General features: G+C 41.6%; 1 protein-coding gene across 1 annotated transcript in view; it reads left to right on the top strand.

Moving 5' to 3' along the window:
* RASGRF2 (Ras protein specific guanine nucleotide releasing factor 2) overlaps positions 1-27,368 on the top strand; it is a 199,577-nt gene that overhangs the window by 96,692 nt on the left and 75,517 nt on the right. The window contains exons 4-8 of the mRNA XM_075271044.1: positions 941-1,030; positions 4,609-4,862; positions 16,628-16,707; positions 23,921-24,114; positions 25,930-26,039. Of these exons, the coding sequence (XP_075127145.1) occupies positions 941-1,030; positions 4,609-4,862; positions 16,628-16,707; positions 23,921-24,114; positions 25,930-26,039 (728 nt within the window). The remainder of the gene's footprint in view (positions 1-940; positions 1,031-4,608; positions 4,863-16,627; positions 16,708-23,920; positions 24,115-25,929; positions 26,040-27,368) is intronic.

Below are 27,368 nucleotides of genomic sequence, written 5' to 3' on the forward strand. Positions count from 1 at the left end.
CGCTGGTTTGGGTCACCTAAATCACTGTGTCTTCCACATACGTCTCTCCACTATCGGGGCCTCCATTGCCAAGCTATTGCAAATAATAAAATATGCTCTTTGGAGCAAAGAGAGCATTACTGTTTACCTCTTTGGAGCAATGGCAATACCCTCATTGCACCAAAGATTTCATTCACAAAAAAAGCAATATCTAGGCAACAAAGGCAGCAATTCACAAGGGGAATACATTGTTAGATCGGTTGGGGTCACTTGAATCAATCTGCAGGGCTGGGTTATTATGCTGGGCTTTTGGTGACCGTTCAGTGCGAGTGAATGGAATTCTTAAAAATACAATTCAGGGCTCGTTCACACCTGCGTTCAGGGTCTCCATACTATGGTTTCCGTCTTCTGCATGGCAGAAGACGGAAACCATAGACCGGGTCCGGCCGTGCGCGGCGGTGAGCGTTTCAGGCTCTCCGCCGCGAAACCGGATTTTTTAATCCGGACACAGAGTACTGCATGTCCGACTCTGTGTCCGGATTATAAAACCCGGTTTCGCGGCGGAGAGCGCAAAACGCTCACTGCCGCGCACGGCCGGACAGCTTTCTCACCCATTCAAATGAATGGGTGAGTAAGTCTCCTGCAGGCTTCCGTCTCCTGCATCTGTTTTATGCAGGAAACGGAAACCTGCAATAAGGACCCTACAACGCAGATGTGAACGAGCCCTCACATGGCAGAAAACATCTGCATCCGTTTTCAAACCCACAGCACGCCCTATTTTTTTGAGGATATTTTCCAGATTGTATCCACAGACTTCACCCATTGCTTGAATTTGACCACAGATCTCTGAATTTTTTTTTTTTTTTTTGTCTAGATGTGTTTACTTATAGATTACAAGAGATGGGGAGGGAGAATGTTTGGGATATGAGGAGTAAATAACATATTATGTTCTACTTACCAGATTGTCGCCCTCAATAAAACAAAGGAAAGGATGCGTCCTTACCACATTAACCACGAGGATGAAGATCCGGATATCAAGAAAATAAAGAAGGTATTGGAACCCACATGAAATATACCAAGCATCTAGTACTGTATGACTTACATGTGATAACCGTCCATTATTGAGTTCTAGAGTTCCCTTTAAGGCTGGGTAGACATCTGTGATAATATTTTCAGTTTTTTGTTCCGTTATAAGAATTGAAAAATTAAAATTAATGGCGGCCCTGGACATGTCGCCTGAAAATCACACAGTCACTTGATGGACCCCACCGGCTGTAATGGGATCTGTTGGGTTTCTGTATGTAGTGTCAGGAAAAAGCGTTTTTGACGGAATCTGCAATGAAATTTCCTAACCATACCTGCAGTGCAGATGTGTACCTAGGCTAAACTGTCGTATTCCAGATCATTGGGGATCACATTGGTTAGGCATCACCAGTCAATGTTTAGGACTCATCACATAGATGGATTTTAAACCCCTTTTTATGTTTTTGTCTTTATTTGCTGCAATGTTTTAAATGGGTGCTAATAAGTTATTGCTTATCCATTGGATAAGGAGTGACTGCTAGGCCCCACCTATCCCAGGAATGGGGGTCTCAGATCCTATGTTTTGATAAATCAGTGCTGCTCTGTTCAGTTCTATGGCACTGCTGATTGGCTTTTCCTTGGCAGTCCTTTGGAGATGAGTAGGTTGGTGAAGACTCAGAGTTAGGAACTTTGTCTTCATGATCTGTATAGGCTTTATCCTGTAGATATGGGATAACTTTAAATAACTTTAAACTTTTAAAGAGGTTTGAATTTTTCTGATGGTATTTGTCAAATAAATTTATTAGTCTACTAACAATTTCTAAATATTGTAATATACTAACAAGTTTTGACTTTTTTTTCTGTGAAATTGTGCTTCTTGCTAGCTGAAATCTGCACATTGCTTGTAACTAGAGACTAAATCATGAGTATTGTAGGAAAGCTGAGGCTAGAAGGAGTCACTTTGGCATTTTATAACATAGCACAGTGATTCTGGTGTCATATGAAAGATGACATTCTCAGGTCTACCAATTTTATGTCTGAAGATATTGACAGTTTAAGAAAATGGTGGGGTTGAGAGTAGCTGTATCTGCATAAGGTTTCCCCAATCCTGTATATGTTTTGAACTGTTGATATCTCTGGAAATCTTTCATATGACACCAGAACCCACTGTGCTATGCTATGAAATCCCATAAATATATGTCATGTCAACACCCAACTTCAACTTTCCTGCTCAAAGTCTGACTCGTCCACCCGTACTATAGTTATAAGCAGTGTGAAGATTTTGGCTACCAATAAACAGGAAAGCAAAGTGCATTTCACAGAAGGAAGACAACCTTTGATAATATATTATTAATATTTATTAATTTCATAAATGCTGCCAGAAAATCAAAAGTTGTGCAAAAATTTAGTAATACTTTTATGCATCCACTGCATTGTTTTTCTTCCATTGCTGCAAATAATGATAAAACAGGACTGGGTTAGTAATTCCCGAGTTCTCCTTTACTAAATATCAGTGAAATAGAAAAAGAATTAGAAATTGAAGACGCAAAACTAGGGTTAATGGGTTAGGTAATTTTGTAGGGCGCCTGTCAAATAACTGGCAACAAAGAAATGAGTTGTGCTTGACCAAGTTTGTTCCCACTGTAGTCACAGTTATGATTGCAATGCATACGGCATGATGGCAGACAAGGGACTGTCTTTGTTCTGTTCTGCTATTATCGCCTACATCCATTGTTGTCTTATTTCCATACCCAAAGCAATTCACTGACCAAGATATGACCTGGGTGTGTGCTGATGTTCTGCTTTCTCTATTTATTATATTACCTTATATACACAGTAATACCATGTGGTTTTTAGGACCAACATTCTGTGCTGAATAATTCCTAATATATATTTGTTTAGCCGTTGAACCTCAGACTTCAGACTCATACTAAAAATCTGTCTTTAGCCACTTCTATGGACGCTTACTATGCACAATGCAATATATCTGGAAGCTCACCTTCATGGTGGATGAAGGGAACCACCTACAGTATATCGTTGCAGGGTATTAGGAGCCTGTTTCGGAAAATTGGAGCTACAGTATAAAGATAAAGTAAGAAATGAATCACCGTAGGACATTGGAGCTAGAATAAATATAGCAGTGCATTCACTTTAAAAAGGCATTTCAGCATAATTTGCATTGACGGTGTTATAGTATTAAGAATAGTATTGGCAATATTAAGAATCTGTGTAATGTATCTTATAAGGGAGAAATGCTACGTTTTGCTGTTATCAGGATGTTTCCCATCTGCTAAAATGACTCACCTTGAAAACCACTGCTCTAGCTGTCTTTAAATGGACTGTAGGTCACATGACTCATCTCTTTAAACTTCTATGTAGAAGAGAGGGGGAGGAGGGAGGAGCAAGTACTGGAAATAAGGAAAGAAAAAGTAGCACTTAGGCTGATGTTGGAATTGATCAGAAACTTTCTATCACAATCAAATCACTTTACTCACATCCCTTTTATTGGTCAGTACTTCTCTTTTTATGTTCTGCATGGTCCTGTGGCTGTTTATGAATGAGAGAAACAGTTATATAGCAGATTCTCCTGTACCTAATGTGTGAAGTGTATGGCAACTAGACTCCACCAAGGGCGTAACTTGAGGGGGTGCAGTCGCATTGGGACCCAGGAGCCTTAGGGGGCCCATAAGCACTGGCATCAGTATTGAGATTGTAGCTTCCATCTGGCCCATAAGCCAAGGAGACCAACGGATTACCCTAACCACACTAAGGGTGATCAAACTCCTTAGTACCTGTAACCATCACTATCAAGAATTCGCTATAGGGATCTGGTAGGGGCCCCAGACAAAAGATTGCATCGGGGCCACAAGACTTTAGTTGTGCCACTGGTCTCCAGCCACCAGTTTAGGGTGAAATGCAAACTATAGACCAGTGGTTCTTAACCAGGCTTCGATCGAACCCTAGGCCATATGCACGGTTCATTTTGTGCACCAGTAAAAAAACGTATACCTATGTCTTGAATTTGGAAATAAATCATATTTGATTTATCGCTAAAGAAGGGTTCGGTGAATGTGCATATGAAACTGGTGGGTTCGGTACCTCAAACAAGGTTAAGAACCACTGGGTTAGACCTATCACACAGAAGGGAAAACACATAGCAGCTTATCATCAGACATCACTAGAAATGAGGGGCACACTTTAAGCATATTTGTAGCGCTACTTTTACTGTAAAACATTGCATTTTGTTACAGTCATATGGTATCCAGCTATGTACTGGTTAAACAAAGTGTATCATATTGGGCAAATGTGTCTTTAGTGTGTAGTTTAAAGTGTACCTGTCATGAGTACTTAACAAAAAGTATTTGCAAGATGCCCATAAAGAGTTACCAAGGCCACTTTAAGACTACCCAAGCCAGAGATGCTGTACAAATCGCGTATGTCCAAGTAAGTTACAGGGTAGAGCGGCGTATGAGGAGACATCTTTGTTAGCATCTTGGTTCATTGTATCACTAAAGACACACTATAGTTCCCCCAGTTATACACCTTACCCCTGACTGTGTATACTATAGTTGAATTTATTGGGTTGTATATTTTTATTTTATCCAGGTTCAAAGTTTCATGCGGGGCTGGCTTTGTAGAAGGAAATGGAAGACAATTGTGCAAGACTATATCTGTTCTCCCCATGCGGAGAGTATGAGGAAACGGAATCAAATTGTGTTTAACATGGTGGAGGCCGAGGCAGAATATGTCCACCAGCTTTATATCCTTGTCAACTGTTTCCTCCGGCCCTTGAGGATGGCCGCAAGCTCCAAGAAACCACCCATCAGTCATGACGATGTCAGCAGTATATTTCTCAACAGGTAACATTTGTTTCTGCTGTTTTGTTGTACAGTTCAGTTGTGTCAATGATGACATGAGCCATAAGATATCTGTAGCTTAATATAGCTGCCCATAAGTACTCACATGTACTATGAAATAAAGACGCTAGTTCTTTTCGAAAAATATTTTTTTTATCACAGCCATAGACAACACACACACGTCTATGAAACAATATATGATACAATATATGACGGCACTGAGGCTGTGATCTCCTAAGACAGGGGTTTGGTATAACATCATCCACATCAAAAAAACTTCACATGGCCATGCTTATATTTGCACATAATTCTAGGTATCCTGGTTTAAAGGACATATAATGAAATGTTTCCATTTTCCTTATAGTTCTCTTTTTATTTAGAGGGAGTCTGTCAGCAGTAAATTGGGTATAAACTTAATCTCAGTATTCTTATTTGTGTATAAATAAAATGGCACTAGCTTTGCCTCTCCGTTGTTTGCGTCCATTGGAGGACATGAACAATAGAGAGGTCAACTGTTATAACATAGGTTACAAACGGAGCTCAGCGGGCCTCATTGACTGTAATGGGGTCTGTTGTTTTAAAACTGATCGCTGCATGGAGGACTTTTTCCGCCACTGTTTTTCGATGGACACTGCCCTGGAGTCTCAGATGTCAACGTAGCCTTATATGAAAATGGGTCTCTAGGGCTGGAAAGCAGAGGCATTTTTGGAAGCTATAGAGTCATCTCTATAGGGTATTGTCATAAGGTGTATGAGCAATTGACTGCTGTCTAACTCCCTTTAACTCTTCTTGCCTCAAATAAGACACAAAGTCATATCATTAACGATGTCGTGTCACCAGGTCTGAAAATCCCCATGCCTCATCTGATAGGTGCTGTCACCCTGAGTATTTGGTTATCCATATCTGTTTAGCCATTCCAAAGATATGAGCCCTTATAGTGTTAATGTAAATTAAAGTCTGTTAGCCAAGTGGGCAGTGATAATGTGGTTTCTGTGGTGGAGTCTCTGGGCACTATATGCCGTGCAGTGCAGGATATACGAGATCAGGGGTCGGAAACCTTCGGCACTCCAGCTGTTGACAAACTACAACAACCAGCATACATACTTGCTCTGCTGTTCTTGGAACTCCCATGGAGGTCAATGGAGCATGTTGGGAGTTGTAGTTTCACAGCAGCTGGAGTGCCGAAGGTTGCTGACCCCTGAACGAGGTAAATGGGTGTTAAATCTTCATGACGTTCAATACATAGAGGCTCTGCCCCAGAAACCACATTGATACCGTCCACTTGGCTACCATACCCTAAATTGCAATAAGAGTAAAATGATTGATTTATATCTAAATGACTGAACAGATATGGATAAACCAAAATACGATAATACTCAGGGTGAGAGCACCCATCACGCCTGTTGACGGGTCTTATATCAAGGGCTAATGTACATGGCAGTGCCATCTGTAGACTCTGCATTACAAACATACTAGGGTTGTGGAATTTTGGTTGAGCACAATTTACGTGGAGTTGGAGGCTGGGGAAAGTTACCAACTCTGACAAAACTCTGGGGGGGGGAAGGGGGGAGGTCTATGACCAGCCGCAATAGCATAGCATAAAATAGTGAAAAAAAAAAAAGCTTTAAAAAATATAATAAATAAATAAAAGTTCTAAATCACTCCTCTACCTATAAAAGTAGAAAATGACTGTGAAACACATACACATTAGGTATCCCTGTGTCTGAAAGTGCCCGGTCTACTGAATATAGGATCTGCAGTGCTCTTGTTCCGTCGGGAAGGGGTTAATAGGAGCACTGCAGATCCCCTATATTCAGCCAGGCTGAATTCCAAGTGGGGGTGAAAAAAACCCAGTCCTCAAGCTCAGGGAAGGGGCAGACAGACAACTAAAACACCCCCTCCCCTTTCCCAGCACCAGCATCTACTGCACCCAAAAACTCAGACCATTTTAATTTTTGAAATTTTCCAGTAGCTACTGCATTTACCCCCCTAGGCTTATACTCGAGTCAATAAGTTTCCCAATTTTTTGTGGTAAAATTAGGGGCCTCGGCTCATATTCAGGTCGGCTTATACTCGAGTATATACGGTAATTCTACCCTATAAACAATACTTCAAGGGGAAAATACCTCCTTTCAGTGATATGGAGTCCAATGCTCCATGCCTGTGTATAAAATCACAGTACATGTATATTGTACCAGTATTATGTACTAGTGTACAGATGGTACACATACATGACGGTAGAGATGGGTAACATACAGTACAGAAGTGAAGACATCAAAATTCCAAAGACAAGAAAAAAATTGGAGTAAAAATCTTCATAATTGTTAAAAGCTTTATAGGAGCAGTTTGTCATTGATTTTACTCCATGATGTTGCAATAAAAAGTCTTTCTTTCACTTGGATTATTTTGTGCCAAAAATTGTGACTTTTTTTTTTTTAGTATTCCATATGCCACCATGTTGGGTCAGGGCTTAGTGCTAAGTATCGATTCATACATATACCTATGGGAAGAATATGCAAATCTGTCTTCCATGATGTAATTAGGAAGTCAGAAGCTGCCTCATTGTTGCAAACCAATAGAGGGCGCTCACTGGAATGTGCAAGCCTGTCTTCCCTGATGTAGTTAGGATGACAGAACTCCAGTGAAATAACCCAATAAAGGCTGCTCCCTTTTGCATCATGCCCGACCTTCCAAGAGGCCTTTATTTTGCAATGACGCTGGGATTATTACCAGGTATAGTCTCTCAATCGAGGACGGCCGTTTCGATGTACTTGCATCTCATCAGCTCGATGTAGAGAGGACTATAACCGGGTAGAGGTGAGAGGCTTAGACAGGGTTAAGGGGATATTGTCACTCCTTAGGGAGAGACCACCATATAGGTGTGTGGAGATTTATTAAGCCTAAGGTTTGCAACAATGAGGCAGCTTCTGACTTCCTAATTACATCATGGAAGACAGATTTGCATATTCTTCCCATGGTTCCTTGCGAAGTGGAGTGCTAAAGGCTTAATAAATCTCCACACAACTATATGGTGGTCTCTCCCTAAGGAGTGACAATATCCCCTTAACCCTACATATACCTATAGCATGGAATACTTGTATTGTAGCATTTTATAATGTTACAGAATTTCAGGGTAACAAGATAGCTGTGTCAGGGCTCGTTCACATCTGCACCCAGTCTCCGTTCTGCAGGTTTCCGTTTCCTGCATAAAACAGAGCAGGAGACGGAAACCCGGAAACCTGCAGGAGTCTTTCTCACCCATTCATTTAAATGCAGAAGACGGAAAGCACAGAACGGACAGCTGAACGCAGGTGTGAACCTAGCGTCATTCAAGCACACTCATGTTAGTAACAGCAGTATGTAGAATTGCTTTAATGCTTTGAACCCAGTATATTTCTTAATGCAGATGGCATATAACATGTCCATATGTAGCAAAATATACCTAGAGGTACAGTATGAACGTATAGTAGCTTCACTGTATTCATGATCCCGACACGTGTGTGACGCCTAGTGTTTAATATGTCAATGACATTGTGTTTTCTATCAAATGGCAAGAATTGCTATGACTACTGTATACCTGACTGGTTGTAGACTGGTATTACTCGCCTTATCTAGACTTCCCATTATTCACATTAATGAAGACCGTCTTTGTATATCTCCCTCTATGTCTGTGGGGCTTAGCCTGGAAACATGACTGACATAACACAAGCATCAAGCACAATTGGTATTCTGAGAAATGTCATTTGTGCAGATAAAGATTTGTGTAATATCCCATTGCCAATCCCAGTGATTGAATCTGAGGCTCCTATGTTTGCTCATGACAGCAAAGTTCTATCTTCTATGGCATTTCTTCTGGTTTTCTTTATTTTGTGTGGTCAAATCTTTATGGATCTTGATAGAATAAATGAGATAGAAGGCGACATCCTGTAGTTTGTGGTGACGTCTGGATTTTCCTGTACATTTATGGTCTAGATATAGTGACTTTCCTTGCTTACCGGATTTACTAATATTACATAGAATAACTATGTCTTGCTGCTGAGAATCTATGATGATGTCTCAAAGAACAATTCAGTAGATCAATCCCCATCGTGAAATGACAGCGAAATTAGATTAGAAAATACTTGTTTGTATTTTACATAGTCCTCTTCAATACATATTAACTTAACCAGCCTAAGGCACAGGAATGGATGGTTGTTATTGAATTCCGTAATAAAACAAAAAGAATCTGAGACATTTGCCGGTAACTTTTTTCTATTAGCAGGCTGTAGTGCAGTTTATATATTTGTAATAGCTTGCCAGCAGGATGAACATTAAATGGTCCCTTCCCCAATACAAGCAATAGAAATTAACGCCATTACAGTGATATTTAAGACATCACATTTTAAGCAATTCGCCACCTCCCGGGGAGGACACACTTGTCTGTTAAGTCAAGTCCAAGCACAGGATGATATTTGTAGCCTATCTATCTATCTATCTATCTATCTATCTATCTATCTATCTATCTATCTATCTATCCAGTTAGGTCCAGAAATATTTGGACAGAATTTATGCCACCACTTTGGACTTGAAATGAAACTTCAGTCTTCTGTCACATCTTCAATAAACACTAGTGACCCTGTGCCATTAGAAGCCACGCATGTCCAGGCCATCACATGGACTCCACCATGTTTTAAAGAGAACATGTTGTGCTTTGGTTCATGACCTGTTCCAAGCCTTCTCCATACTTTCTTCCTCCCATCATTCTGGTATAGGTTGCTCTTAGTTTCATCTGTCCAAAGAATGCTGTTCCAGGATCTGGGCTGGCTTCTTTAGATTTTTTTGGGGAATGGTTAATCTGGCTTTTCTACTTTGAGGCTGATAATAATAGTTTATACTTTGTGGTGAATCCTTTGTATTTGCTCTCAGTTTGCTGTAAGAGTGTTCTTCACTTGGGTGGATGTCGTGAAGGGAGTTTTCTTCACCATGGAAAGGATTGTATAGTCATCTACTACTGTCTTACGTGGACATCCAGGCCTTTTTGAGTTCCTAAGCTCACCAGTGTGCTCTTTTTTTTTTTTTTTAAACCAGAATGTACCAAACTGTTGATTTGGCCGCTCCTAACATTTCTGCTCCATGATGGATTTCTTGCTGTTATTTTTCAGCCTAATGATGGTCTGTTTCACGTCCACTGAGAACTACTTGACTGCATGTTGTGGGTTCACAGCAACAGCATCAAAATGCAAATTCCACATCTGGAATCAAGCTCAGAGCTTTAACCTGATTGATTATGAATTAATAAGGGACTAGTCTGTGCAGCCCATTAAATAGCTTTTTAGACAATTGTCCAATTACAGGACAGGTGCCAGCTGCTATGTCAATAGTAAAGATACAACAATTACCGCAGCACATGGCACCAAGACATATAAAGATGAAAATTCATTACTACTATAATATATATAATATAATATTATATATTTGATCCAACAGTAGATATAGTTATTTATAACTACCTAGAGCTATCAATAATGAATTCACAAATGATATAGATATCATATCATATAGTTATAAGACCTTGGGATAAATCTGTTTAAATGGTCAATGAAGTTTCAACAAACTTTGTATAAATCAGTAATAGAAGTGAATACAAGGAATGTCTCCCCTTATCTCTCTCGTCTCTTTTCCCACTTCCCTTCTAAACTGAACTGAAGCTGTATCAGTCTCAAGATGGACTGTGGATCACGAGGCACATGACATATGCATTGACATTTGTGGAGGAGGGTTCGGGAGCCAAGTGACACACCTATTTTGGCTGAAGATGAGCTTTCTGCCACAGTCCAATTATTTTATTTTATTCAAATCAGTGCATGACAGTATTTCCCTATATATGTCCTGCATGATTCTTAGGCTATTTCTGAGTGAGAGAGAAAAATTTAGGGAACAAAATCTCCTCTACTTACTGTGAGTCCCCCACCTATCTGCACCTGTGCAGGAAAATCTGCAAACTAAAAATAGAGCCTGTAATTTCCATTAATGGTGTTATTCTAAAATAGAACCATTTAAGTTCCCACCCATGGTACTGTTCTTGTAAATTCAGGACTAGAGATGAGCGAGTACTGTTCGGATCAGCCGATCCGAACAGCACGCACGCATTGAAATGAATGGACGTAGCCGGCACGCGCGGGGTTAAGCGGCCGGCCGGCGTCAAAGTGGAAGTACCAGGTGCTTCCATTCATTTCAATGCGTGCGTGCTGTTTGGATCGGCTGATCCGAACAGTACTCGCTCATCTCTATTCAGGACTGTTCACAACTATGCACACTGCAGCTTTTCCTGAAAGGTTTTTCCCCGCTGAACAGCATATATCCATTCCCTCGCCAACCGAATAGGAAGAATTGTCTGATCACTGGGACTGGCTGCGGAGACCTCCAGTGATCGTGAGAACAGAGTCCATGAGGATAGACCATCAATATTAGAAACTGGATTATCCCTTTGAAGTTTTGCCGCTTTTCCAGAAATAGTGATGAGGACTTAAATGAGGTTTTAAGAGCTACTGTAATAAGGTTTGCAAGACACCCCCCCCCCCCCCAATGTGGTTAAGTTTCATTGCAGGGAAAGGAAATCTTTGAATGTTGTTTGTAAGAATGTTAGATGCTGAGTCAGCAGCTTTAGGACAGTTAATAGAACATAATGTTCCTCCCCAGTGTATGGAAATCAATAATACTTGGGACAGATTCATGAATAAGTAGCAAAGTATTTCCATTTTCAGACCCATATGAATGTATTACTGTGCAGAAAGTAGAGCTGCTGAAAGTATGGCGTCGGTACTTAAGCCTTGCTCAGCAGCACCCCCTACTACTCCGTATCATAAATCGGAAAACTACAGTCAGAAAGAATTTGGTTTCATAGGTTTCCAGACAAAACCTAACTTTCATCTATTTTGGCTTCACTCTCTTAGTTGAGCCAGCTATACCCAAAAGTAATAATATGTTAGTATGATCAATGAGAAGTTAGTATTCATTGAAGATGGCAACACCCAGGCACAATTTTAGATGTTTATCAAACTCTAGTATATCATGTATGTAGTTCCTTGGCTTTAGGCAATGGATTAGCTCTTATTTTCCCTTTTATTGCTGTGATCACTTTAATCTAATTTTCTCTGCATTTTGACAAACAAAAATAAAGAGCTTGTAACTTTTTAAAGGAGTATTTCCATCTCAAGGATCCTACCTAAACTGCTAGCTTATGTACTCTTTTCTTAAATGCATTGCTTTAGCAATGCTGCTTTGTTTACCTGCTATGTGACATTATTTAATTATTATTTGTTTCCTTGATCTCTGACCTGTCATCTGATCCGGGACGGATAATGTGACTAACTGCTCTTTGGAGGAGAGTAGGGCTGAGTTCTCAGGATAACTTGCTTGCTCTCAGAGTTGTTATCTCCTGCACTTGCAAGTCCGCTAATGATGTATGCTGATAAGAGCTGTGACAGGGATATCTCACAGTGCTTGTTATCTCACATACATAATAGTTGAGATTAATGCCATCCCACTCTAAATGATCATTGATGGTAAAAGCAATCTCTATATCTACTGAGGTATTTTATTGTGTCCTATCTATCAAATAGTCAAAGCTTGCTCACCAGCTTGTGGAAGAATACAGGAAACGAGAAGAAAAGACAGCAGGCAAAGCTGGTAAAAGAGGTAGATGGGAAAATCCCTAGAAAACCTCAGTGCGTAGGACTTGACTATTGTAGAATTCACAGTATATAGGCTAAAATGGACATCATTTGTGATGTTCCTTCCACAGGACAAGGATGTGAAACCTGTAAATGCCATCCTAGTTTACAGTGATAAACACATACTTCTGTTGTTCATGTCACTTTTGTACATTTGGATAAAATCAACTTTGAAGTGTTATGCAAATGATGCAGTTGGTGCACTGGGGGCGGACCATCAGCTCCCTGGAGCACTGCTCTTGCTGCTCAAGTATATCATAGCTAGGTACAGGCATAAGATGGTAGGGGTATGAGTAGCAAGAGCTCTGCTCCAGGGGGTTGGAGGTCTGTCCTCAGAGCTCCAACAACCTTATTTCCACAAGAGTTGATGAATGTTTTTCTCCAAATCTACAAAAGTGACATACCTAAAAAAAAATTATGATGTTTATCACTGCAATGTGCTCTGTAACATGGTGGTGACCATTGAATATGCTTGGAGGAGCTGATAGGTTGTGACTAGAGATGAGCGAGTAGTATTCGATCGAATACTACGGTATTCGAAATATTCGTACTCAATTGAATACTACTCGCTATTCGCAGTAAATATTCGATTCAGAACCAGCGTTGATTCGCCAAATGCTATATAGTGTATAGCATTCGACAAATCAACGCTGGTTCTGCAGCAGGCTCCTCCTTGCTAGGAGCAGGCAGCTTGCTGTTACAAGGAAGCTGACTTTTTCTCATAGGAATGAATTGACCAGTGTTGATTGGCCAGTGTACAGCATTCGGCCAATCTTAGACTCCGCCTCCTCACAGATGAGCCTCTGCAGAACCAGCGTTGATTGGCCGAATGCTGTACACTGGCCAATCAACACTGGTCAATGTATTCCTATGTCAAAAAAGTCAGCTCCCTCGTAACAGCAAGCTGCCTGCTCCTAGCAAGGAGGAGCCTGCTGCAGAACCAACGTTGATTTGCCGCAGGCTTGTATTTGCTAGTTGGGAATAGCTGGCAGCTTGCGGTTACGAGGGAGCTTACTTTTTATCAGCGCAACTGCAAGCGCTGTGCAGTTAAAGCGCACGGACTATAATTGGATCCGTGCGCTTTAACTACACAGTGCTCCTCCTAAACACTCTCCCCCTGCTATTCATGGACTTGGTGTCTCTCCTTTAGTCGAATAGTGGTTTCCCCTGAAACGAGCATTTTTTTTTCCCATAGACTATAATGGGATTCGGTATTCAATCGAGTAGTCGAATATTGAGGCTCTACTCGAAACGGATCTCGAATATTTCACTGTTTGCTCATCTCTAGTTGTGACATCTTGAAGGGAGTCTGTTACAATAGCTGGGCTTACCTACATCAGCGCCTGATCTGTTCGTGTGTGCTTTGATGCTACAACACATTGGGGAATTAACTGAACAATAATAAAGGTTACGCTCTTGTTCACTAAAAGATAATCCTCTGTCCAGTTTACACGGACATGTGATATGTCAGCTTGTTCCATACTATTGATTTTCCCATCAGATGTTCTGACTCTTTTATTCAGGATTTGCTGTATAATTTCTTGGCGGCATGGGTAAGACATTTGCAGGAGCCCCATGACCAGTATTGATTATTTTCTTGATGTACAGCCAATACTGCTAAAGTAATAAACAGAGGGACGAACATCACCTTCAAAGAGCAAGTGTCTGGAGGAGCATAGCCTCAAGATGCCTTCAGTAATTCAAAGTGCACATACAACAATGTTTCTGCCTATATTCTCATCAGATACATTTATGGCATATCCACATTATATGGAAAAATGTGATATGTAGGGGGGATAGATGGGGAAAATGGGGCCACCATTCTGAACCTATTTGCAGATTGATGCCTTTATTGTCTAAGAAATACCCCACTAAGATACAGCTTTGCAGGTTCATGCCTGTGCTCCTTTTACCTGTTCTTGCACTTGGATCTTACTGCATGTCAAGGCGCTAAGGTTGTTTGCGCACCTACTGCTAAGCCATGGTGACCGCAGTGTCTCAAAAGCTAGGCCAACGATATCAGAATGGGGGACCAACAGTGACAGGCAGCCATACTTCGCTGTTACAGATAATACTGATCTCCACCATATAATCTGATTAGTCTTTTATTTAATCTAAGCAATGATCTACCATGTTTTCCCCGAAAATAAGACAGTGTCATAGGGCCCCTTCACATGGCGTAAGCGCGGCACTCATTTAGACACGTATACACGTGTCCGATCGCGGCGTATCAAAACAGAGCCCATTGATTTAAATGGGAAGCGCGCGTATATGCGTGCTTAATTTATATTAAATTATGGTCCTAAAGATAGGACGTCATATTTTTGGGGCATGTCTTATGGAGTGGGGGACAACCGGCAGTCATGCCAGCGTTCCCTTAGTGGGGGCCTGCATGACTGCCAGTTGTAGGTGGTGCAGGAGATTAGGAGCTACTTACCTTCCCCATCTTCGTAGCAGTGCTGGTGCTGCTGTTGGTCACGGCAGTGGATTTGGTGGGCGGAGCTTAGCGAGGCTTCCAGCGGTTGTGCTAGAGAGCCTCACTTTACGGGCATTGCTCCATGTGCACAGTAAAGCCGGCTGCTGCCTCTGCTGTGATACCGTATGTTGTATCCACTGTTTTGGCTGCTGTGGGATGAGCTGGGAGAGTGGTCTCCCCGCAGCATACGATGCTTAGTGTATGCACAGCGGGCATTTCCCAGCTCATCCCACAGCAGCAGGGACAGTGGATATAATGTACGGTATCACAGCAGAGGCAGCAGCCGGCTTTACTGGGCACACGGAGCACCGTGCACAGTATTCAGCCGGCTGCAATGTTTTTTGGGGATGTCTTACTTTTGGGGGGGGGTGCCTTATATTAGGCAATTCAACAAAACCTCAGCCATGTCTTACTTTCGGGGGATGACTTATTTTCGGGGGAACACGGTATGAGCGAAATACATCAGAAGCTGGTACAAAGTATCACTGATAGTTTGTAAGGGTATGTTCATATGGTAGATTTTATAGCAGGACACGTCATGAAAAAAACGCAGCAGAAATCTTCCTGTTTGTGGCAGAAAGGTTTCCTACTATCTTTCACCTGAATGGAATTTGTGAGAAGGCCAACAGGACTTTCCCCTCTCCCCCCCCCCCCCATGATGTTTTTTTTATTTTTTTAAGGTAGTGGAAAATGAAGCGCTTGCTTAACGCTTAAGTACTATAATGGTGTCTATCATACACCGCTATAATACACATATCATTATGATAGACACCATGATAGTACTTAAGGGTTAATGCAGTGGATTCCACCGCAGAAACTGCACCTTGTGAATTTACCCTTACACTGTATCATTTTGTCCTTTTTTTGTCATTTTGTAATTTTTTTGTGGAAAATGTATATGTGAAATCCTATATTGTGACTGGTGGATTCTGTGTCTTATCATGTATATTCTATGCCTATACATGAGAGCTCGGCTCATCAGGGGGCTAAGAAGTGAGGTGGCTGTTGCTAAGAAATCTTTTACAGAAAACGGGATTTGTCATCTTAGTATTTAGCTTTGTGGTCAGAATCAGAACTGCTGATTTTTTGGATTTTTTTTTTTTAATATAGCTAATAACATGGACAATTTCTTTAAAAATAGCTAAAAATTAATTAAAAATTATGTTTATCATAAAACTTAATTAAAAAAAAAAAAAGGTTTATTTTCTGGTGATCTATTCCCTTCAATATTCTTTGTATGTAATATATTTCTACACATTGGCGGCTTATACGGGAATCATTCTTAATCTGACAATCATATAATAAGTCCCCAGCTGTGCTTTATTTATGGCGCGGCGGCTGATTAATCCTGACCTTTCTCGCTGATGACCTGTAATTTCACCTTCTGCTCTTCATTTTTTTTTATTGATGAATTATTTACTCTGTTTTTTTTCCCGTTCATTATATCTATGTGAACACTCCAGTACTATTTATCCATTATACTGGTAAGATCCAGGAAATGACTGTAAATATAGAGCGCTGTTTACCGGTAGCATTTACTACAGAAATCATGTCATATATTCTCTCTTTGTCTCCTACAGTGAAACCATCATGTTTCTCCATGAAATCTTTCACCAGGGTCTGAAGGCAAGAATTACTAATTGGCCTACTTTAATTTTAGGTACGTGATTCTGCTTTGTATTGCTGTTAATAATATATGAATGAGAACTGCCAAGCTGAATGGCTTCTATCTAGATGGCTAGGACGTGTATATGGTTTCTTAAGATTTTCGCTTCGTCTTGAAGTATGACTTGTGTTGGCTGAGATTGCCTTACGTTGTCACTAAATTATATATCACTGATTCATCTCTTAATGACCAATCTGTTGCTGAAGATGAAGTGTTTGAGGAAATTAATTCTTCAAGTAGCTGTTTGATTCTTTCTGAAGTGATGCAAATCCATTTCACCAAGACACTTGCAACCATTCATTTTTATAATGAGACCGTTGCTCTTCCAGTTTCCCTAAGTCAAAGCTATTTTCCTCACTTCATATTTAACAATCTCTGATACTATGTAACATTCTGTCTAAAAAAAATAAATAAAAAATGCTTAGTCTTTTAAGAAAAGTTAGTCTGCCTCAGCAGGACTGGCCATAGGTTCCCTGCCTGACAGGGTTAAGTTCTATGAGAACCCTCTTTCTGGATTACCTGAAATCTACTCTATATCCCTTATGAGCTCCCTTATCCATGGGTTGAAACGCGTTGGGAGATGATATAATTAGAGTTATTTGTAGGGACAGTATGGTACTGCCCTTGTGAGGGGCTCAGAGTTTAATCTGAGGGTCAGTAGTTATCCTAAATGACCCACCCCAGGCTCAACACCAATAGTTTTTTAGTATTGTATACCTCATTTGACCTTTTAACTTTAGCTTATTAAACGTTATGTTTTATTTGTTTTTGAATTATTGGGTATGAAGCTGAAATGATTAAATAAGTATATAAGATCCCAACAGATTTAATTACCATATTCCTTAAATTTTGCTGAGTTAGGTCTAAAAAAAAAAAAAGTAGATGTGTGCCATCGTACCTTGATCATAATTGCATCTCCAACATGGAACTGAGGTTGCGGGATAGATTCTGTGGAGGACAGAAGGCACTCTGTACCAGCGTGAGAGAATCTTAAAATTAGTTTCTTGTGCCCTACAGAAAATGGAAAACTTGTGGCACGCCCGAAAGGCAGATGACCACGCATCTGTCGGGAACGAAACCCCCAATTCCCGCTCTCAAACCTCTATGTATAATGGTAGCTGGTCGGCTGGCTCCTCCAATAACATGTTCTAGACTAGTGAGATAGCATGAGACAGAGCCACTAAGGAGAGGCAGAGACATTCAAATGGTTATAATGCCCGATGTAGATCGTGTGTTTTCTTAATGGAGGTGTAAAAGTAGGTCAGTTGAGTGTATTGCCAATGGGAGGCGGTAGTGAAGGCAGCTAAAGGAAGCAGGTCAGACAGAGGCGGAGAGGAGATGTCAAAAGCACCTGATGGAAGCGGAGTGGTGGTGAGCCAGGGGTGTGGGAGAGAAAGGCAGAGCTCAGGGCTGAGGGGAAGTCTGGGTTGCCCAAGACAGGAACCATGGTCCATCATTCTTGAGCAGATGTCGAAGGGTGCTGTAGGGTTGATAAGCCCTAAGCACGTTATTTATTTTTTAACCACTGACCTAGTCAAATACAATCTTATATTATGTGAGTTGTGTTGTTTAAAGAGAGTCTGTCACCAGAACACATCATCAACCCAATTCCACAGATACATAGGTTAGGATTGCTAAGATATTATCATTTTTGTCAATATGCATTTTGTGCTTTTTTGGAGCAACAAGGGAGTTTCTACTTACTACTTTGTGCAACAGCAGTGTCCTTGTTGCTCCGAAGAGTTAATTTGCACCTAAAAACAGCAATTTCTCCGTAACAGAGGCTGCAATTCACAAAAGCACGACTGTAGCTTCATAGAATTGTCCGTGGGGGCCCCAGGTGTTGGACTCCCACTAATCTTTATATTTCTTTGAATGTTAGGACCCTGCAGATCAGCTGTTTCTGAAAGCAAGCAGCTCCCAGTATTATTAGTTTTTATATGTTGGCCGCTGCACTGCTCACTCACCATATTCTTGATAACTGCAGTTCTGGATACTACAAGTGTATCCTATTCAAGTATCTGAGATATTGCTGCAGTACCCGTAACTGTCACTGCCAAAAATTTGCTGTAGGGGGCCCCGGACAAAAGTTTGCACCCGGGCCCACAAGACTTTTGTTACGCCACTGAACAGTGGATTGTAGTACTGTCCTCAACTATCTATTATATATATATATATATATATATATATATATATATATATACTGCTAGATTGTACTGCTGTTTCTCAGCACTCATTACTGTATATAACATGAGATTCCAGTACTCTGCTCAGGTTGTTTCCATCCAGCCATCTTTACAGTGATGTATTGTTTGGTGGCACATGCCGGACAGCAGCTGCTTGTCTCCGGCTCATTTCCATTAACAATTACTGCAAGCACTGCAGATACACAAATCCCTCATGGATGCAAATCTTCTTTACTACTCACAAGCAAGGTATCAATGAGTATCGATTTCTATGTGTTTTGTCTATATTAATAATAAAAGCTGTAGATCAGGTGACAGGAAGATTACTGAAATTCAAGATCCCTATATATGGTCAAGTTTACCCTATAGTTATCAGTATAGCATGATGGTACTAATCCTATATATTAGAAATCTACACCTATAACTATATACATACAGATGTAGCAGAGTTAACCTGAACTTCTGCAATTGGACAAAATGCTGCAGTGTGATATCTTATCACAGAAGAAAATGTCATTGAAAAATGTTTTTGCAATGATTTCTTATCATGCTACGGCAGGTAGGTCGGTTAACTCTTCTACTTCTGTGTATTGGAGATAATGATGATATTCCCATCTTAAAGATATTTCTAGGATACTGTATGTCATACCTTCATGAATAGTAGGTGCCTGGTCTCGGAGACCGCTGCTGACCTTCTAAATGAAAGGGTTCTCTTATTGCATACCCCGGCTCCTGTCCTCTGTCTATCAAAGCAGCTCTATTCAATGCAATGCAAAAACAGATTGGCTTTTACAAAATCCCGCATCTGCATCCAGTCACTGTATTCTGCTCTGGATTAGGCCTGAAGAATGGTTCTAATTGGGAAGGAGACTCGTGCCGCGGCTTAGTCAGCCATGGAATCCGCGGCAAGATAGGGCTACTCGTTTCTTTTTTCTGTTACTAGCTAGCAGAAAAAACAAGCGAGTGGCTCCTATTGAAGGCAGTGGTGGTGGTGGGGAGGTGGTTTTGGGGGGTTCTGGGGGTTAGGCAGTGGGTCCAGGAGGGGTGCTTTGGGAGGGGGGGCGTTAGGGGGGATGAGGGTGGGGGGAGGGAATAGGTAGTGAGGCCACCCGGGGGAGTTGGTATGTGTAGCACTGGCGGGGGATGTTGTTTGGTTGCTGCGGCTGGGTACTGGATGTTGTGCGTGGATGGGAGTGGTGGGCTTTGGTGCGGTACGGAGAGGAAACTGGCTCGGTGATGCCGCGCATGCACGGGGAAGACGGATGGGTGCATGGGGGAGTGTGGGCCTGTGTAAGTGGTGATTGGCGCAGGGAGTGAGGGCGGCGTGGACGAAGTCGCGGGTAATGCTAGTAGTTACATAATTAGTATGGTTGAAAGAAAAGACATATGTCTTTCAGATTCAACCAGGAGATGGGAAAGGGCATGAATGAAGAGACAAGTGAAGGAGATAAGGATTTTTGCTGTAAAAAGGCATCTAATCCTTTTTTGGAGCTGACTGCTGTGAGCAGCTCCTGGGGTAGGCTATTCCGCAGATTCACAGACCTTACATGGAAGAAGCCTTGGAGATTAAACCTTTTTTTCTCTAGCTGGGGCTGGTGCCCTCTTTATTTTTTAGGGGATTTTACATGGAACAGCTTTTCCCACATTTCTTATATTGGCCTTTCATATATTTATTATTTTCAGGAATGGCAGGTAGGACTGGTAGTGGGACCTGTCATTTTACCCCACCCCCACCCCCAGTCCACACTTTGGGGATGTTCCGGCAGCGAGGCTTAAAAAGCCAGCTTCAGCAGCAACACTTTGCCAGAGTTCGGCTGGAGAGCCAAAGAGAGAGGTCATATTTGTGGAGCTGTGTCCTGAATTATTCTACTGGCTTCTGATTTCTTTTATTCTAGGTGAGGTAACCTATTCTATGGTTAGTTAAAGCCTAGCCGGGCAGGGATTTATTTTTGTATTGTTTCCTTTAGTTGCTGCGCTACCTTTTTGAGTGAAAATAAAACACTGCTATTGTTTTGGACTAAAGAAACTGGACTTGTGTGTCTAAGGGCTCGTTCACATCTGTGCCCGACACTCTGTACTTCAGGTTTCCGTTTCCTGCATAAAATAGAGCAGGAGACGGAAACCTGCAGGATTCTCTCTCACCCATTCATTTGAATGGGTAAGAAAGATGTCCGGCCGTGAGCAGCGGTGAGCGTTTTATGCTCTCCGCCGCGAAACCAGGTTTTATAATCCGGACACAGAGTCGGACATGCAGTACTCTGTGTCCGGATTAGAAAAAACGGTTTTGCGGTGGAGAGCATAAAACGCTCACGGCCGGACCCGGTCTGTGGTTTCCGTCTTCTGGCATGCAGAAGATGGAAACCACAGAACGGACAGCTGAACGCAGGTGTGAACCTAGCATAAGCCACCCCACCTAGCAACCCCAGACCCTGACAATATTTGTACAGGTTTACCATCTCTCCCCTTAAATGCCTCTTATCCAGGATAAATAGACTTAACTCCTTTAGTCTCTCCTCATATCTGAGGTCCTCCCTGCCCCTTATGAATTTTGTGTCCCACCTTCTCTAACTTTAGGACATACTTTCTATGAACTGATGCCCAGAACTGAACTGCACAATCCAGATGGGGTCGCACCAATGACTTATAAAGTGACTAGCTGGTACCCGCGACTTCGTCTGCGGTGATTGTAGAAGTGTGTAAATAGAGTTGCGGGTGAAATTTTAGTAGTGTGTAAAAGGCATGGGATATGAATGTTGGGTAAATGAGAGAATACGTGAGGCTTTTTTGTTTAACGTAGTCTTTATCTGAGCTCCTATACGTTGTTTTCCAAAAGTGTACATAGTGGGTTTGGGACTGAGGTTTTTCAAGTTAATATACTTCGGTAATGTGTGTGTTTCACAGTATTTTTTATTTTTTTTATTTTTTTTTTATTTTAATGGTAATGAGTTTTGCAGGCTGCATCCAGCAGCTTGCAAAACAATACGGTTGTACAACAGCAGGGGGTGTCCGAAAGAATGCAATGCATTGCAATCCTAATGTATTGCTATGTATTGCATAATAGTGCCAGTGCTATTGCAGGCAACGTCGCATAGCCTGCAGCAGCCTGCAGTCAGCTGAGTGGGAGGCGTGGGAGAGGGCCTACGCGCAGCGAGGGACAGACCGAAGCCGTGGGACAGGTAAGAGAAGGCGGCGGAATAGATAATGTGGGCATGAACTGGAGACATGACGGGGGTAGCGCAGTGTATGCGCAATTGTGGAAGGGAAGGGTTTGTTTTTAGTACAAGGGGGTATGCTGGCAGGGAGCAGAGGCAGTGTAAGTGAAGTGACCGGTGGTATGCAAATAAGCGGCGGCTATGGCGGGCGGTTGGCATACGAACATCAGCGGCATGGGCCGTAGCAAGGGGGGTGAAGTGAGGTGCAAGTGACTGGGAGGTGTGTTTGCGGAGGAGAAGTGGAAGGATAGGGCATTGAGGGAGAGGGGTAATGTTATTATGGAGTGTAAGGTGTTGGCACAGCGGAGTAGAGAGGGCAGAGGTTCTGGCAGTGGAAGAATGGTACGTGAACTTACGGGCTGTCGGGCTGGTGGATGGATCCTGCAGAGGAAACAGCAGGGAGGTGATAGCGGTTTCGGGTAGTGTAGCGGCCTTGAGCCAGTCTTTCGGGTGCTGCGGCCTAAGGTGGAGTGGCAAAATGGTGGCGTGCTGGTAACACGTTGTTTATGTGTGCAAAGTGCGCATTCTCCTGTCAAGATAGTGGAATAGTGTGGTGGGCGGTGCCGCGGATCCTCCCAGCGGTGGGGGTCGGCAAAGATGGCTGGTCCGGAGAGTGAAAGAGGTAGGCTCCTGCAGTATGGTGAAGGTGAGGGTGAAAGTGGGAAAGTATATGTGAATGTGAGTGTGTGGGGTTAGGGGCTAGGCTGTAGAAGGTAATGTGAAGTTTAGGGGCTTGCTATGGTCCAAAGTGTGTGAGATTGCAGAGATGGTGATGTCAGTTTGTTTTTGCGGGGGTCGTGTGGAAAACGTATGTGGTTTATTGTGCTGAAAAGTAGCCTATTGCACAATTGTGTGTATTAACTATGTTTGTGGAAAATTTGAGCCAAATCGGTGGAGCGGGTTTTGTGTGATTGACCGCCAAACATCCGAACATCCAAAGTCACAAAACCACAAACTCACAAACATTTCACATTTATAATATTAATAGGATAATATTACATCTGTGATCTGTGAGTCCACACACCTCTTAATACATGACAATATCCTGCTGGCTTTAGAAGCGGCTCATTGACATTGCATATTGTAATAATTTATGATCTACGAGTACACCCAGGTCTTTCTCCATTAGTAACTCTCTAAGCTTTAGATAGGATATATGTTGCATGTAGATTATTTTTAACCAGATGTATAACTTTACATTGATCCACACTGAACGTTTGCCATGTGGATGCCCAAGCACAAAGTCTAAGTCTACTTGTAAGCTATGCAACTCCTGCACAGACTGTATTATTCTATGGATCCATAATTGCAGACAGTATACAGAAAGGAATCCCATAAATTTAGAGGGAATGTCCTAAGATTGACATTTCTCACTAATATACTGAATTGCCCCTTGAAATGGGGCAGTTGGCATAAGCCTCATGTTTTTTTTTCCTTCCTCTGGATCAACACTATGGAGGTTTGTAGGGTTATAGATTGGACTTGATGGACTGTTGTTTTCATCCAACCTCATCTACTATGTAACTATGTGATCGGTGGTTATTCCACAGCCAGGCCACCACTGATCACTACAACAGGGTTCATCGATCCCTTGTTCCCCTTTTGAACCCCTCTGGTAGATGTAGTGAAATGTTTTTCTCCCTTCTCGGTGCGGTGATGTAGTCATATTCCTTACAGGTGACCTTTTCTGCAAGTAGCTTGTTTTCGAAGTATGCCATGTTTGCTTCCATTCATGTTATGATAAGCAGATTTTCAGCTCTTACAAATACCTAAACCATTACTCAGACCGTTCTTCTCTATTTTCTGCAGCCGATTTGTTTGATATTCTGCTTCCTATGCTGAACATCTACCAAGAATTTGTACGGAATCATCAGTACAGTCTGCAAGTGCTGGCAAACTGTAAGCAAAACCGCGACTTTGACAAACTCCTCAAGCAATACGAAGCCAATCCAGCATGTGAGGGCAGGATGCTGGAGACGTTCCTGACATATCCAATGTTCCAGGTAACGCCAGCGACACATGGCTGATTTCAATGAATGGGACGTGGAGCACAGCTATAAAAACCAGCCCCTACCATTCTGTAATATCGCTACTAATGCATGCGTGTACTCTCTGGTTTCGTAGTTTGCATTCATTTACAAGCAGGTACTTTGTTTCTCTATTTTATGTACCTGTTATTATTGATGTTAGTGGTAGATTATTACTGACTCGATTTTGGCAGCTGTACATCCTTGAAAACAGATATTTTGTCACATGATAATTGTTCGGTAGCGCACTTTGTCATGCTGAACAGATAAATACACAATGAGGATTGACCATGAATAATTATTGGTTGATCTGCAGACAAATAGACGATGTTACCATGGTTGTAGCAGTTTATAAGGTCCATTGTGCAGAACAATACAGATTTTTTTTTCTAATCCATAGACAGATATGGAGATAGGAAGTATTCGTTTTATTCCATAATTAACCGCTTAGCTGACTGAATGAACAAATATCAATTCAGAGCATTACTTCCTGCCCTTGCTGAAAGCCCGGCTTGCTTTGATGCTAATGTAATTCTTGGTATTTGTAGTGTACGACTGTAGGGCAGATATCCGTGCCATGGCTACAGGTGGCTCTTTTTGGAAACAGAATATAACGCCAGGAATAATTTACATTATATTTTTCCATTGTGTTTACGCTAATTGCATTTTATAGAACTCCTAAACAGCAAACTTTCTATGATGGATCCTCTGTTTCCATATTATATATACATTGGGTGAATTAATTATTCTGTCTATGCCAGTTTTCTGCATGCTGGTGCAAGGCCAAACGTGCACCACAATCCCTGATGTGTTCCTATGTGAGCGGGGTGGAGATTAGACGGACCGAGGCAGGGACACCATTTGTCTGACTGATTTATCATAAATCTCCAGTTCCCTATCCTAGTCAGGCCATTTGCTAGCACTGATGGGCCATGAGAATAAACCACCATGTTTGTAAAATTAAGGGCCAAGGCCTATGGACGCACATTATAGTCCCATTGGTTCCTTGGATTATTTTTCATGGATTTGTAGACACAGATCTGTAATACAGCCATGTGAATGAAGTTGGCATGCTGTTCAGTAGGTTTTACGGGTTCAGGATATTGATAACCTATCATCAGGATAGGCCATGAACATCGGATCGGCTGGAGATTGAAGATATTTGAAGGAGCCGCAGCACTTGCCCAGGCCTCTTCAAAGTGCAAATTCACACTGTCTATTTAGTGGTGGCGTTGCATGGTATTGTGCTTCATTCTATTAAAGCTGTGATATGATTGGTTGGTGTTTAATTTTTGGGATTCTTACCGATCTTGATGTATTTCCCTGTACAGTATAGCATTATATAGCAGATCAGCTACATTTTACTGAAGTTCGCTGCACACCCAGGTGAAGGGGCCACAATGCTATTGAAGTGCTGCAACATCTTCATTCATGAGATTATAGGGACCCCAGCGGTCATGGAGCCACTGATCATGAAGTAATGGCAAATCCTAAAAGTCCTTTGATATATAGTTCTATTACATTTGTTATAATTTAGAGATGAGTGAACACTGTTCGGATCAGCCGATCCGAACAGCACGCACCCATAGAAATGAATGGAAGCACCTGTGACGCTGACTTTGCCGGTGGCCGGCCGGCGTCACAGGTGCTTCCATTCATTTCTGTGGGTGCGTGCTGTTCGGATCGGCTGAACCGAACAGTGTTCGCTCATCTCTGTAGGTATGTTATGCAATAGTCTCATGTAGATAATGTCATTCAGTATTGAGGATAAACATGTCTTTCTTACTGTAGATACCTCGGTACATTATAACGCTCCATGAGCTTCTGGCCCATACACCTCATGAACATGTAGAGAGGAAAAGTTTGGAGTTTGCTCAGTCTAAGCTGGAGGAGCTGTCAAGGTAAGCCAGTGTTGTTATCATTACTCCATGCTTTATTTGCAGGTTAAAGCGATTGTTGGCCACTTAAAGAGATTGTCCTGTTTCTGGATATAAATGCTATTGTTTGTATAATGAAAAGTTATACAATTTTCCTACACACTTAATGCTTTATTTCTTCACAACTTTCTAGACCTCTGCTTACTGTCATTCTTTGTTTACTTCCAGTGGATAAAAATCAGTCCATTGTCATGTGATGTACAGTCCATGGTCATGTGATGTACAGTCCATGGTCATGTGATGTACAGTCCATGGTCATGTGATGAGCACACAGGTGCACGGCTCATTAGTCACAGCTGGGATCAGACATATGTCTTGCAACAGGCCATCACATGTGTATCCATCACATGATCATGGACTGTACATCACATAACCATGATTTTTTATCCACTGAAAGTAAAGATAAAACAACAGCAAGCAGAGATCTAGAAAAACGGGAGGAACTGATGCAGAAAGTGTATTGGAAAATGTGTACAACTTTTATTATACAAACAATAACAACTATTTGCTAAAACTGGACAACCCCTTTAAGGTCATAAACTGTTACCTTGCGGGACACAGCTCCACAGTCATATTCTATAAGATGGCATTAAACATCTATCCCCTACCTCGTCTGCTCCTACATCCGTGTGTGACTGCTGGTCTAGACTGATGAGTTCTTATTAGTTGTTTTTGCTCAAGGATTATCATATTATAATAATATTCTCCAAGGTATTATGTCATTTGGATGTACCTGTCATAGATAGAGATTGGAGACAGATCTGTTGCCAGAAGGATTTATAGCCCTAGCCGTGCTGAGCGGTACCGAATTACAATCTTCTTTGCTGCACATATAGTGTGCCATTAAATTTAAATTACAGTATGTAGCCTAGGAAAGCTGGGTGCCTAAATCGTTGGTGCTGCATTGCACTTTAAAACACTGATGTCCTCAGACCAGTGACGTTCAGAGGACTTGTTTTATTTAGACTACACTTTTCATGCCCTTATGTGGCACTTCTTCAGGTCTATGACAAACAATCTAATGCTATATAAACCGTATAGACGGCCAATGTTTGCCATATACAGTTCATCAAAGCAGGAAGTAGCGGTCCATTATGTCACATTATCACAGGGAATACATTGTATGTAAGTATAAATACATAAATAGTTTACCACAAAGGGAAGTTGCAACAAATTTCATAATAAAAATGTATAATAAAATGATTATTAAATCGGATTCAGCGAACGTTTGGTAATTCATACATAATTAAATGAATAAATAAATAAAGAATTACATAGATAGAGCCAACATAA

Source organism: Leptodactylus fuscus, chromosome 1, assembly GCF_031893055.1.
Source record: "Leptodactylus fuscus isolate aLepFus1 chromosome 1, aLepFus1.hap2, whole genome shotgun sequence".
In the NCBI taxonomy this organism is placed as follows: Eukaryota; Metazoa; Chordata; class Amphibia; order Anura; family Leptodactylidae; genus Leptodactylus; species Leptodactylus fuscus.